At 47.4% G+C, this 14,453-nt stretch overlaps 1 protein-coding gene across 1 annotated transcript in view; it reads right to left on the reverse strand.

The window, feature by feature from the left end:
• The window catches only part of NPR3 (natriuretic peptide receptor 3), a 47,582-nt gene extending 33,169 nt beyond the window's left edge, over window positions 1-14,413 (reverse strand). The window contains exons 1-3 of the mRNA XM_014953929.1: window positions 13,696-14,413; window positions 7,900-8,022; window positions 3,205-3,371 (exon numbers count right to left, since the gene is read on the reverse strand). Coding sequence (XP_014809415.1) covers window positions 3,205-3,371; window positions 7,900-8,022; window positions 13,696-14,413 — 1,008 coding nt within the window. The remainder of the gene's footprint in view (window positions 1-3,204; window positions 3,372-7,899; window positions 8,023-13,695) is intronic.
• Window positions 14,414-14,453: the final 40 nt, after the last annotated feature.

The raw sequence follows: 14,453 nt of genomic DNA on the forward strand, positions 1-14,453 counted from the left end.
GGTCACTGCAAGATAATTTAGAGCAGGGACCCGGGGCCCCATTTTCCCATGACACTGGAAGAATCCACACAGAGAAGCAGAAACACTGAATGCTTCAAATCCAAACCTCCCTGAGCTCATCCTCTCGGGACACAGCTTGCAGAAAAGGATGAGGATTATATTTCAACATCCACGGATAGGACTTGAGATGGACTGTAACACCGACTATCTTTCTGCAGACTTTTTGTTTTCAGGAGCTGAATCCAGCAGAGAAAAATCCATCTCTGTCACTTCCCACCCACTCAGCTAAAGGACCTCTCGCTCCCAAGTTTTCCTTGCAGGACACAGCCTTGCTTAGTGCACACCCGGGTCAAAATTGCCACTTTTTTCCCATGCTGCCAGAAGAAAGCACCGTTAATGAGGTGCCCATTTACCCACATATCTTTCAGAGAGGAAGGCCCTCAGTTTGGCTTTTTACTTTCCCCATTATTTTTTAAAATGGATTTTTTTTTCTTAAGCCTGAAGGTCGCCCTGAAATGGTTCCCCTATGAACATGGCAGCAGGAAAATCAGTTAAGGGAAAATGAAACGTCTCTTTCCCACTGCCTGAAGTGTGGAAATGTAAAATTAATCACAAATGATGAAAAGCAAACCCTGTTCCCCCTATATCCATGGTCTGTAGCTCCTCCACAGGGACCCCAGGTCTCTGTGGCCTCCGCCACGAGCTTGCTGTGAGTGAAGGATTGCTGTTTAAGGTGGCAGGAATATGGCCTCCGCCATGAGCTTGCTGTGAGTGAAGGATTGCTGTTTAAGGTGGCAGGAATATGGCCTCCGCCACGAGCTTGCTGTGAGTGAAGGATTGCTGTTTAAGGTGGCAGGAATATGGCCTCCGCCACGAGCTTGCTGTGAGTGAAGGATTGCTGTTTAAGGTGGCAGGAATATGGCCTCCGCCACGAGCTTGCTGTGAGTGAAGGATTGCTGTTTAAGGTGGCAGGAATATGGCCTCCGCCACGAGCTTGCTGTGAGTGAAGGATTGCTGTTTAAGGTGGCAGGAATATGGCCTCCGCCACGAGCTTGCTGTGAGTGAAGGATTGCTGTTTAAGGTGGCAGGAAGCTGTGGTAGGTGCACATAGATCACAAGTCCTCCCTCTGCCCCAACAAGAAGAGACTGGGAAGGATGCAGAAAGCCAAGTGGGAAAGGAAGAGCAGGAAGAGGAGCAGGAGCGCAGCAGCAGGAAGAGGGCCCCATGCTACTGCCTGGGCCTAGCTAAGACTAATGTTTTTGGGTGAGGGATTCCTCAGAGCAAGATGAGAAGCTCTGGATCACAGGTAGGAATGGGATATAGGGAGAGGCAGCCCTGAGAGCCAGGCAGAAGAAGGTCAAGGACAAGGCAGTAGGGAGCCAGGCACTCGCGCAGCTGCCTTGGGTCAGCAAGAGCACTGCCAGTACAGATGGCTGATTGCACAACCAACCATGGAGTGAGGAAAGAGAAAAGAGGACTTCTGGCAGTGGGTATGCAGCTATGGTGTGCAAGAAGTCTCCCCAACAAACACATTAGCCTGCAAAATCTCCCCCCTGCTGGCACAGGGGAATTTGGTCTCTCATGTATCCGCTGCTGCGTGACCACAACAGGGCTTGCACCTACCCTGTGTCTATCGACCCTGAACTTGCAAAGGGTTTGCAGTGGGTCCAGCAAAAGCATCCCCTTTGTCTGCCTCCAAACCACCCACAGACAGCACCCTGAGCTCTTGGCAGTTCAACATCTGAGGAGATGTCACGCTGCCCAGAATAGAAAAGCCACAAAGTTGTGGATGACTGGGTCTTTAATACTCAAAAATCACATTTCTCAACAACCACAACCAAGAGCACATGGCAGATTTTCAAGGTACGTAGCTTGTTAAGTGACACCTGCAAAAGGGCACATAGAGGGAAAAGGGAGGAATAGCACAAATTACAGTCCCATGCCTTGTTCAAAACTCATTTAGCAGGTTCTGCAGAGTGCTGCACCTTGAACTTCGCAGTTGGGGTTTCTCCACCAACCCAAGGCAAAGAATGCCAACAAAAGACTAATTCTCCCTGCCTGGACTTTGAAAACTTTACAGGAAAGCTATAAGCCAGTCATGTGATTCAAACAACATTTTAAGTGAAATATTTAAATAAAATATATTCAAGTTCTAAGCAGCACAGGTTTTCTGAAGGCAGCTGAGGTTATGCAATAAACTGCAAGAAAGGTAATTTATTAGCACAACATTGAAGTTAATCAGCTTGTGCTTCAAACTAAAATGATGCCTCTACCTGTGAGGGACACAATGCTTAAAGCAAAGAGATGAGATAGCTGCCTAACTGGGACCTGGCAAATGCGGAGTTTGGGTTGCTTTCTTGAGTTTCAGGTATAAATTCCTATTTCGTACAGCTAAAGACTAACCAAACTCTCTGTGAGCTTTTTTTCTTTTTAAGCATATTTGAAAAGTCTAGTCCCCATGATGGGGAGGGCTGACCATCTGGGAAGTACTTGTATGAGCACGCAGGAATCCCTGTAGGTATGTGCTATACATTCTTGCCTTCACAGAAGGCTTTTCTACGAAAATGCCTAATGAACTAGCTTAGCAGCAGTTCAAAAGCAATTTTCAGAGGCATCTTCCTCCTACATTTGGAAAGATTAAAAAAAAAGACGTACTTTCCTACATCCATCTCTGGAGGACAACGGCACTTCCTTAGGCTTAAAACAAACTCACAAGGCCTACACTGATATTTTAGACAGTTTAAAATAAACAACAGCAACAACCTAAATATGCTTAATTGGGAAATCAGACCACATTTCTCATTCACATCAAGAAAAATTTCATCAGATGCAATACAGAGAGTGTAACTTTCTGAGATATGATTCTACAAAAAAAAAAAAGCCAAGTGACTGGTAGGAGGAGAGAGACCAGGCAATCTGCTCTTCCCCAACCTCGCTGCTGATGCACTAAGGGATACATACAAGACAACTGGTCATGAATGGTGGTGCACAGACCTAGTGAACCCAGACCAAGCCTATTCCTGTTATTTGCACTATCCACAAGGGGGAAAAAAAATAAAAGAAGATATTATATAGGGAACAGTGGTATTTTACAACCGAACCCAGGTGATTCTGTCCTGGTAAGAACTCGCTGCTAGTTTTGCTTTATTTAGGAGCATGGTTTTGAAGATGGTAAGACATGAAGCCTGTCATCAAGTACTTACATAGTCATCCTCATGCAGACCTTGCTTCTGAACAGAACTTTTCACCTCCAGTGAAAACTTCTCAAACTCAGGCTTCACGGTCCTCAGCAGAGTGACGGTTTGGAGGTATGAGTATGCCTTCTTGGCTTCAAGGTCGTGTTTGTCTCCTCTTCTCCAAGAACCATTTCCTAAGGGGAAATCAAGCATATTTCCAACTCCAAATTAGGTATCACTACAGGATTGCTTCCTCTTTTCACCCAGAAAGAGGGTGAAAAGGGGATGAAAACCTTTATCCCCTCTCCTGCACCTTGGGGAGATGAAAAAGTACAAGGGAGATCTGAACCTGTTCCAAGATGTGCAGGAAACCAGGGAGGGAGGAATGACTGGGAAGTAAATGTGCAAACTGAAGGACAACTTTACTCCCATGCTGTGCTTGCTTATTTTTAAAGGGTGGGATGAAGCCTAAGTGTGAGAAGACATCTCAGAGCAAAAAACATGTGCCAGATCTCAAACACAGAGATATTTAAGTTAAAACTTAACTTCAAGGAATATTTGACCACAAAGTTTTTGTTACACATCACTCCACCAGCAACACTCTTGGGCAGTCAGAAAGGCACCAATAAAGTCAATAGTATGATCATCACCCCGCATGGGAGGCAGATGGTGCAGCTTCTTCTCCGACAGCTCTCCCACTGAGGTCAAGGAGAAAACCATGTGTGCAGTGGCTGCCAGACGAGCCCTGCTCTTAGTGAAAAAGAAACACTTAGAAATAAAAAGGGATCCTGCGCCTATCCTGTATGTGTACATGTGTTTCGTTAACTCAGACCACCAGCAAAGCAACCAGATTTTTAACAAGCAGGAAAGCTGACTGGTTGTTAATTAGCAGAGGAGTCCTCCCTAACAGGGCCTGACCTTAGCAAGTCCTAAGATCCCAATCTAAAGTTTCACGAGATCAGTGGAAAGGTTCACATTGCTCTGGGCCAGGTTTTGTGTTATTCTACGTAAATGGTAAATATAAGAGGCCTAGAGGGAACATTAGTAGCTCTACGCAGTGTGCCTTTAAATGCCTATGAAAAATTAAGTGTCAGTCATTTTTCAAACAACAGCACCTACCCCATCATGGCTAAATGAGCCAAGATGAGGACTAATGACAAGCTCCCAAGGGCAACCTGGAGGCACACGGGATCCTGAGATGAGAGAGGATGTGGCTGCTTTGCTTGGGTCGAGGACCATGGTGTCATTTACACCAAGAGAAGCAAGTGGTTTGGGAGTGGAGATGCCAACAGAGATGGAGTCCAGGCATCGAACCCACGGTGCTCCTTGCACAGCACTACCAGCTGCATCACACCCCTGCAAGAGCAAATTTATGGACAGACAACCCCAGTCCCCCTGAAGCAGGTGAATACAGAGCCTTGCACTTTGTCTCCCAGTACCCCTGCACTGCTGCTGGGACTTCTGTTTTTCCCCACACATATTTTTTGACAATAAATGCAATGGGAGAATTTCTGTTTCCTCAGAAAGCACAGGGGAAGGAACAAAGGACCTGTGCCTTTCTGGAAGACAAGTCTTTCTCTTGCTGCTTTTGGCTCCCGGGCAGGTTCTATCACTCCCAGCACAGGGTGGGAGGCACAGGACAACCCAAATCCATTTACTTCTTCTCTTTTCCACCCCAGGAAAGCCTTATTTACCATAGTTCAGCACCAGCTAGGACTGTCATATTTATAAATACCATGAAACTTATTAATTCTTAATTTCTCTCTTTTTTGGGGGGGGAGGGGGCGGGGAGAGAGGAGGGGGGTGAGTGAGTGATTTCATTCTCTTAGGAAGAAGCTCCAGTCTAACTGGTCAAAATTCAATATTATCTACACCAGGACGCCGTTCATCAGATCTGATGGAAACACTGGAGAGCAACTACATCCCACCATCTGGTTTTGCCCTCAGAGGTAGCAGTATTCCTTCAGTGCCTGCACACTGTCCTTGTTACTGCTTGGAAGAAGAAAGTCCTGCACATCTGGCAGCTGTAAGCTCACACATCTTGCTGGCCTCCCCACAAGAGGGTACAAGCCCTGACGGAGCCTCAAAACTGAAAAGCCTCTACCCCAGCCAGGTACCCACATCTCAGAGGTGCAGTACTCAAGAAGTACGGCAGAGACTACAGCCCAGAGGGCTTTGCTATGGCTTTGCATTTACAAATGCAGATGGGTAAAAAGAGTGAGATTATAGACATAAAAAAAAAAAAAGGTAGTGCTGTTAGAGTGTGAATAAGTTTCTGTCCTGAACACTATACATATTTATTTTTTAAAATCCTGACACTGGGAGCAGGGAAAGTGAACTTGCATAACAGTGTTCCTAAAATATTTTACATATTTAAATTCCTTTATGGATTATATTGCAGGAGGTCGTCTTGCCACAGTACTTATGTGCAATTATTGCAGCCTTGGCATTTCATACGCCGCCTCTTCTGAAAAATTAAAAATATTCAGAACAGAGGGCAACAACAAACTGCAATACAGTCATCTGAACTTAAAGGCAAAGTGCCATTCTGCCTATCACTCCCACTCTTAGATTTTGCACCTTTTGTAAGGTAGAAAATCTAGTACCTCCAGGCACTGGGAACAAGGAATTTTGAGAGAATTTCTCTACATTTCTCTTTTTATGCTTGCTTTCCACATGTGATGACCATCTGCACAAAAGTCAGCTCCTGATGCACAGTCATTTCACTCTTCATGGGAAACACATCCACAAAGAAACAGAAAAAATTGGTTTAAAAGAATTATTACTTAGAAATGTCAGGAAATGCCACGTTCTAGCTATACTACATCAGAAGACAGACAGTTTTCATTAATCCCTTGGAAAAGCTACAAGAGGACTGTGATGCAAAGGAGGATGGTGCTGCAGCTCCCACATGACCACAGGGCAAAGAGGTATCGCCCCCTCACCTCGCTGCTCTCTGGGGGTGCTGCCTTCTCTCCTGCCACTCCAAAGGGAGCCCAGCTCACACACAGACTTGTACCTTTGGCCAGATAAATCGCTTCTGATGCATTTCTGCTCTGTGAGATGAAATGCAGTGGTAGCACAGTGGTAATGAGCTGCCGCCGGCAGCCAGAGGGGTTATTTGATCAGTGGTTTCAAGCAAAGTCAAGGCTGCAAAGCTCCCAGGGTCTACAGAAGGGTCAAAACTTCAGGGTTTTGTGACTGCTGATACGGGTAGACCTTCAGCTTTTTCCTCTGATCCTGATTAAGGCTGCAGTGCCAAATGGTTTTGCTTATGCCACAAGGGATAAAGTCAAGTCACTGCAAATACAACTCAACAAAAAGAAAACCTTGACTCAAACCATTGTCTTTGATCTTGTTCTGCAACTTTATCTTTTAGTTAAACGACTTCCTTATTGTCTAGCAAAGCTTGGCACTTCTTTAGCTAGCCTAGATGATACATGTGGCAGTATCTGTACTTTTGTATGTATGTATATCTCTAAATTCAAAGTTACATGCATTCACTATAGAGTTTTTCGACAAACTGCACTGCTTACTGTGAAATAATCTCAGAGGTGAAAGATGGGTAACAAAAAGTTTATGCAAAGGAATTTAACTTACAATTAACTGATGTATTAACCAAACTACATCATCCTTTTGAGAATTTAGTTGTTCCTGTTGGTCAGCTTTTTGAGACTTGAAAGAAAGGAAAAAAAAACCAAGTTTTCTTTCTTTCTCAACTCCCAGCTGGTTTTCAATCTGAAATGAATTTGTTGTTGTAGTGGATTAGTTAATGCAGCCTGCAAGGGGGGAATTATTTTCTCTGCACCTGCAAAAGAGGCTGCTCCTTTCAAAAGCCATGTTGACACTTCAACAAAGCCTCGTTCCCAGGCATGAACTTGCCTCAGCTCCAGCCATCTGATGTTGTTTAAAACGCAGCAAACACGTTGCTCCAGTATTAGCTTGCTCTGTAGCAGCTGAGAGCAGGTTTAGTCCCTGCCATGCACTAACATAACATCAAATGCAACTGAACGTAGGCATATTTCAAAAGGCAAATGTATGTAATTTACATTTTAAAGTCATGTTTTAATTTTACAAATCTGATCCTTTTTACTCTCGGGGCAGAATCAGCCACTGTTATCCATGTTACTCTAGTAAATTTGGACCGTTTGTTCCCATCCAGTGCCTTCCCTTCAACTCAACATTGTTGAATATTTTTGCAGATGCAGTTTCTGATCAAAAGCTGTAGAACATTAGACGTGTGGATCCCCCAGCACAGAGATGACTTCTGGAGACCCAGGTCGTGCAGCTGCCCACAGCCCCAGCCATTGGTATGGTCCTCTTCAAGCTGTCTGCACAGACTGCAGGCCACCAGGCAGCCAGGAGTAGCCCTGTCCTGAGATGTGGCATCACAAGGCTGGGGTTGGTGCAGCCCACCTAGATCTGAGCACACACTGCAGCACGGGGTACCCACACCTGGCTGCTATAACCAATGTCTCCATCTGGTGCTGGTTCTCCTACAAGTAGCTAAGTAAGATGCACTACAGTGCATCTTGTCATCCACGCAGTGGCAATTATAGCTGTGAGATCCCTTCTCGCAATACCATAGCCCAAGGGGAAAGTAACTGCAACAAGAAGAGACAGTGGTGTATTCTGGGATTCAATGTGGCATATTTTGAGGCTATCAGATCTTAAAATATTACCAGGCTTACATGCAACATACTCAGGCAGGAAAAGCATTACCAAATGATGAGCTGTTGAAGAGTTCAATATTGAAGAAAGCGTAGTCCCCATTGGTCATTCCTTGCCGATGAGCAGCCAACATGATGTTCCTGATTGTGTCACCGCTGGCACACATGATTACAACTGGTGGAAGAAAATGGAAAACACAGATAAGGAGCAGTTCAAGAACTTCAGGGAACAGCCTGTTAAGCATGAAGGCTGCCAGAGACAGTGACCCCAGCTGTCCTCCCAGTTTGTTGCAACAAACATTGACAATGCAGATGGCAAAGGAGGCCGATTTCCCAGACAGCCGACAGAAGACAGGTATCAACCACGGAGAGGCTTCCTACTCCCTTGTCTCCTCTGAAAATAATCACATAGTGCCTCTGTATGATCTGTGTGATTTTACCCCTCCAACATGTAGTAAGTTGTAGCTTTTCATATTTTCAACTGCATGCATTCATAGAGCTGACTGCAACCATAAGCCTCTGTTGTTACTTTTAAGTGGACACAAGACAATCTGAAGAATTAAGGTGACTCGATGACACTCCCATTTTAATCTCCATTCTATTGAACAGTTTGGTGTAGACTCTCACCTACACCTCATCTATCTAAAATTTAGGTATCTGGGCTAGAATCTGTTGCCTCTTTACAGTTAACATAGAGCAGCATCTCTGCAGCTGGTATGAATGTCTCCAGGATCTGACTTTCTCTCCAGAGACCATAAAATAAGCCTAGGCAATGACCTTTGATGGGATGCTTAATATTCAGAAATGGGAAAAGCAAGTGCCACTTTCTGAGCATGAAGCTTAAAGGTGGTTACAAGATTAAAGGTATCAGAGGCTTATTTATCAGGGACCACGAGATAAGCAGGGGCTCCGCTGCTACAGCAGGATCTACAAGCCCACAAGTGTCCTCCCTGTGGGCACCATGATCCACACTGTGACAACAGTAGTCAAGAGGTCTCTTCCACAACCTGCTGGGCAGGGTGAACTACCCCCATTGCTACTCTACCCCCTGCAAAGGGAAAGCAGGAACTCGGGTGATGTCTTCAGCAATGGGGAGACACCTCCCACACTGAGCACTTTATACCATGAACTTTTATACAGGTTCACAAGACTGCGGGTATGAAGCTACTGACATCACAGACAGCAGTAAAGCATTGTATCAGTGCGTGCTTCAGGGCTATATCCTACAGCAAAGTCATAAGAGATCCTGTTGGGACGATGACTCGAAACCAACAGCATGCACGTTTCCAAGAACACCGTCACGCATGGCAGGCCTCAAAAGCTACGATAACGTACGCAAATACTTTCACCCCAACAATAAAACTGAATCAAAACCACATTCAGCTTTTCTGGGTAGAAATGTTTGCTATTATGAGAAATGAAAAAGGCCAAACAGGCCAAATCTTTTCACACACAATGAATCTTCTTCCATCGCTTCTCTGGTTGGATGCCATCACAGGCATAAAGCTCCAGATGCGGTGCTGGGGTAAGTCACGTTCGGTACATCCCCACGCTTCAGGAGAGTTATACCATGCGTAGCTCTGTCCTCCTGATTACAGCAGAGTAATATAATAATTTCCAGAGCAACAGAGCAAGACATATTTCATGACCATTGTGAAGTATATTAGCATGAAGGAAAGAAGATGAAAAAAAAAATTTTCTTACAATAAAATTTGGATCAAATCTTTTCCAGACGCACATCAGGAACGAATTTGTCTCACTGTTCCTAATTTCAGTATAGGTGAGATATTTCCTTTTGAAATGTTTCCTTGCTGGCCTCCCAATTCTCCCTCAACTTCACCTTTATAATTCACATCTATCATAAAATTGTAATCTGTAGATGGAATCAAAGAGATTCCCATAACAGCAGTAAAAGACCTTGAGCAAAAGGAAAGAAAAAAAAAGTGAGGGGAAAAAACCTACTTTAAAACACATTAAATCATATTTTGTAAGCCTCTAAAGGAATGTAAGGGAAGTAATATTAACTATTTGGATATGGTTTTTACGCCAGTAGGAGAGCAATGATTACATATTTCAAGATTTTGAAGCAAATAAAATATGGGCAGGTCTCTCAAAATCTTCCAAAAATGTAAAGTAATCTGCATCTGTACCTTACTATTGTGTACATACAAATGTGTACGTGCAAACACATACAAAATGTTCTCCCTCCCGTATAATACACACAGACCACAGTGATTTTCATGCTAATATGCTGGATGTATTGACTAGGGTTATTGACTCATCCTACAAACACTTGAGAGTTTAATTCCAGTTAAAGGAGTGTTCCTTCACTACACACAACCCTCGGACTATGAGCTTACGCAGAACATGTTTAAGCCCTGGGTTTGTGATCATTGCGACTAACTTGAGCCTACCTCACCAGGTCTGCAGCGTGGCTAAAGGAGCCCACCAGGGAGCTTGAACTAACAATGAAATTCATTGAAGACAAGTGGTTAACTTCTATCATTGTATTTTTCATCATGATTTTCACAGACTCACCATAGTTGGAAAGGACCTCTGAGATCACCGAGTCCAACCATACACATACAAAAGACCCCCCCAATCTCAGCCACTAGAGCATGCCCTGAAGTGCCACATCTACACGTTTCTGAAATACCTTCAGGGATGGTGACTCCACCACCTCCCTGGGCAGGCTGTTCCAGTGCCTGACCACCCTCTCAGTGAAGTAATTCTTCCTAATACCTAACCTAAACCTCTCCTGTCGCAACTTCAGACCATTTCCTCAGATCCTGTCATTATTACCTTGGGAGAAGAGGCCAACCCCCACCTCCCTACACCCTCCTTTCAGGGAGTTGTAGAGGGCAATGAGGTCTCCCCTCAGCCTCCTCTTCTCCAGGCTAAACAACCCCAGTTCCCTCAGCCTCTCCTCATATTCTTTGTTCTCTAGACCCCTCACCAGCTTGGTGGCTCTCCTCTGGACACACTCCAGCACTTCAATGTCCTTCTTGAAGTGAGGGGCCCAGAACTGAACACCGTACTCGAGGTGAGGCCTCACCAATGCCCAGTTTGGAGGCACCATCACTTCCCTACTCCTGCTGGCCATGCTATTCCAATACAAGCCTGGAAGATCTGTTGTGTCTCCAAGAATTGAATCTTTTGAAGTGGTTGCAGAGACTCAACAGGCAGCCGCTGGAAAATGTGGGTACGTGGCTGAGGGTGCCCCTGCCACCCAGACCCCCCAGAGCTCCATGCAAAACCCCAGCCAGCAGCAACCCAACCCATGGGGCCAGGCTCTGCCCTGGGTCCCCACAGGCCAGCAAAGGGGGCAGCTTTTTTCTCAGCCCTGGGAGAGTTTCAGGTAGGTATCCCATATCAGTTTGAAAGCCCACTCCCACTCCAGGTGGCTCAAGAAAGCCCCACCACTCAGATGGGACCATCATTAGCAGCAGTCTCTGGAAACAGAGAAGGTGCAAGGTCAGAGTACAGGACAATAGGTGTGACACAAAAGCCAAAGCAACTCAAAACATTTCTTGAAAGTGCTCTGGACAGTGCCCTGTTGCCACAAGCCCTCCTGCCCCACTGGGGGGACCCTCCAAGGATTTCTCAGGAGAAATGAAGACCATCTGGTCAGCTAAGGTACATGGTGCATCTTTCACATTACATATGACTTAAAATACTGGGTCAGCCTGAAAGATGCTGTGAATGGCAGGACCACTCCTAAGGCCCAGAGAAACGTCCCAGGCGAGTCCTGCAGTCAGCCTTCAAACTCGGAAAGACACAAGTGGAAGCTGAATGGCCCCACTTGCTGCATTTCACTGTAGTAGCATAAGCCAGAGGACAAATAAAGAGGCGAGACAGAGGGAGGGGACCCCACAGGGCAAAACGGGGGGGAACAAAGTAAGTCAGAGGGCTGCTTTTGTTCAGTAATTCGCAGAATGATGTAAGACCAAAGGTCTCAGCTCATCAAAGCGTTTAAGCCCAGGCTGAAAGCAAGCCTCTCTTCCCAGACTGTCAGCGCCTCTGAGGAGCTGGGTTTGCCTTTAGCCACAGCTCCCTTTGACCAAGGGCAAACATCACCTTTTCCTGCCATTAGCATGTTGTTATGCTCTTTGCATCAGGAAAGCCAAACATGCACACACAAAAGTTAAGCTCATTAAAAAAGAAAAGCATCTTTCCCCACGCAGCGGCTTCCCCTGGCACTTACACGTTTCTTTCTCTCCATTCAGTGTATTTCCCTGAACGGTACTTACTAGGAAAGCTCTATTTTAAGCACCTGCTTTGGTGAAGAGCCACATGCCATCAGACGTCAGTTCTCGCACCCACGCTCCTGCACACGTTAAGTATTTCATAGCAGCGTAACGACACCGGCAGTGCAAGGCTACTTTGTCCACATGGCATGATCTCTATCAGCCCAATTTTGATGCTATTTTAACATTCTACTACCAGGGACGTAAAAATCATACAAAACACTCTGTACATCTACATCTCTTTTGGAGAACAGCTAAGGACTTTCTTTAACTTGATCTTGTGGTCCACTCCTGGAATACACCTTTTTTTTTTTCAGTAACTTACCAGGGAAGCCTGGGGCTGGTGAAAGCCTCTAACAGAAGATGCCTTTTTGATAAGCCCACATATCCACACATCGGTCAGTGGGATCTCCTCACTTTAAAACACATCTAACTACAAATTCAGACGTCCCAAAGCACTTTCAGCATTTTACTACTTCATGACGCAAAGCCAGTTCATCCAGCCCAGGGGTGACTTCCCAAGATGTTTTACAAGCCATTTATCTCCACGCTGTTTTGCTAACAGTTGGTGGCAATATTATTGCACACACTCACGGTTTTTGCATCCACACATCCCCCAAAACGACCGCTTCCCCTGAATGCATTTGTTATTTATGAAGCACTCAACAGGGCTTCCCACGGCAGGAGCGGGGAAAAGGATCCCCACAGCAAGACACAGCAGGGTGAGAAGAAAACGTCTCTGCTTAGACTTTGAACTTGCAGAGAGTCACTTCAAAAACCTCGGAGAATAAGCAACAGATTTGCTGCTCTGCAGACGTGGGTGATTTGGGGTAACCCAGATTGCCAGCAGAAAGCTGATTTCTTACTATGCCACCGAACCCGGCCAGCATGGTCCCCCAGGGTGAGCCTCCCCCTCCACCACAGGAGGCAAAGCTCTAATCACAGAATCTTCTAGGTTGGAAGGGACCTTAAAGATCATCTTGTCCAACCGTCAACCTAACTGACAAAAATAGACACCTGCACAACAAACAAGGAGCATCATCACTAACCCGTACCTCCCAGCACTACATCAACCCTTCTTTTGAACACCTCCAGGGATGGGGCCTCAACCCCCTCCCTGGGCAGCCCATTCCAATGGCTGAGAACCCTTTCAGTGAAAAATTTTTTTCTAATATCCAGCCTGAACCTCCCCTGGCGTAACTTGAGGCCATTTCCTCTTGTCCTGTCGCCTGTGACTTGAGAAAAGAGACTGATCCCCACCTCTCTACACCCTCCTTTCAGGGAGTTGTAGAGAGCAATAAGGTCTCCCCTCAGCCTCCTCTTCTCCAGGCTGAATAACCCCAGTTCCCTCAGCCTCTCCTCATAAGACTTGTGCTCCAGACCCCTCACCATCTTAATGAGCTTCTGTGGGCACAGTTTACTCTCGGGGCAGCCGGTGGGGGATGCCCGGCCCAGGGATGCCCGGCACAGCACAGCAATGAGCCTCCCCACGGGTGGGAACGCCATGAGACTCCCCTCACTTTCCCTGGACCTTCCCAGCGCTCCCACCACCACCCAACACCCCCCGGGAGCCCCGCCGTCCGCCCCCGCCGCCAACTCACCCCTCTCGCCCGTCTGGAGGGTGCGGACGACGTCGTCGAGGTCGAGGTGTCGGCTGTTCTCGTCGAAGCTGTGCACGGCCATGTGGAAGGCCTCCTCCTGGAAGACCACATGGACGCCCTCCATGGCGAAGTAGCAGCTGCGCTCGGGGTTGCTGTCGCTGTAGAGCAGGGTGGCCCGGCTCCACTGGTGGTGGCGGAAGAGGGCCAGCAGCATCTCGCCCATCTTGGCGTAGGCGGGGGCGACGCGGGTGAGGTGCGAGTACTCGCCGCCCTTGGCGCCGAAGCCGGCGGCCAGCGCCCCCGCCGACAGCATGGGCACGTCCCAGTGGGCCGCCAGCCGCGCCACCGGCGCCGCCGCGTATTCGCAGACGGGGCCCAGCAGCAGGTCGGGGCGCCGGTGCTGGAGGGCCACCATGTCTACCAGGCTGAAGAGGGCGCGGTTGCCGCAGGCCGAGTCCTCGTAGGTGAGCTGGAAGGCGTACCCGGGGGGCAAGCCGCCGCCGCTCTCCCGCAGGCTCCGCACCGCGTACTCGATGGCCGGGCGCACCCGCCCCAGCGAGAAGAGGTAGGCGTCGTCCTGCGGCAACAGCACCAGCACCCGGATCAGCTTCTCCTCCTCCTCCGCCGCCGCCGCCTCCGCGCCCGCGGAGCCGCCGCCCAGCGCCGCCCGCGCCGCCAGCAGGCAGCAGCAGAGGCTGCCCAGCAGCCAGGGCGGCATCGCGCCCGCCCCCCCCGCAGCCGACCCGGCTCCGGCAAAA

This window comes from Calidris pugnax, unplaced genomic scaffold, assembly GCF_001431845.1.
Source record: "Calidris pugnax isolate Ruff unplaced genomic scaffold, ASM143184v1 scaffold178, whole genome shotgun sequence".
In the NCBI taxonomy this organism is placed as follows: domain Eukaryota; kingdom Metazoa; phylum Chordata; class Aves; order Charadriiformes; family Scolopacidae; genus Calidris; species Calidris pugnax.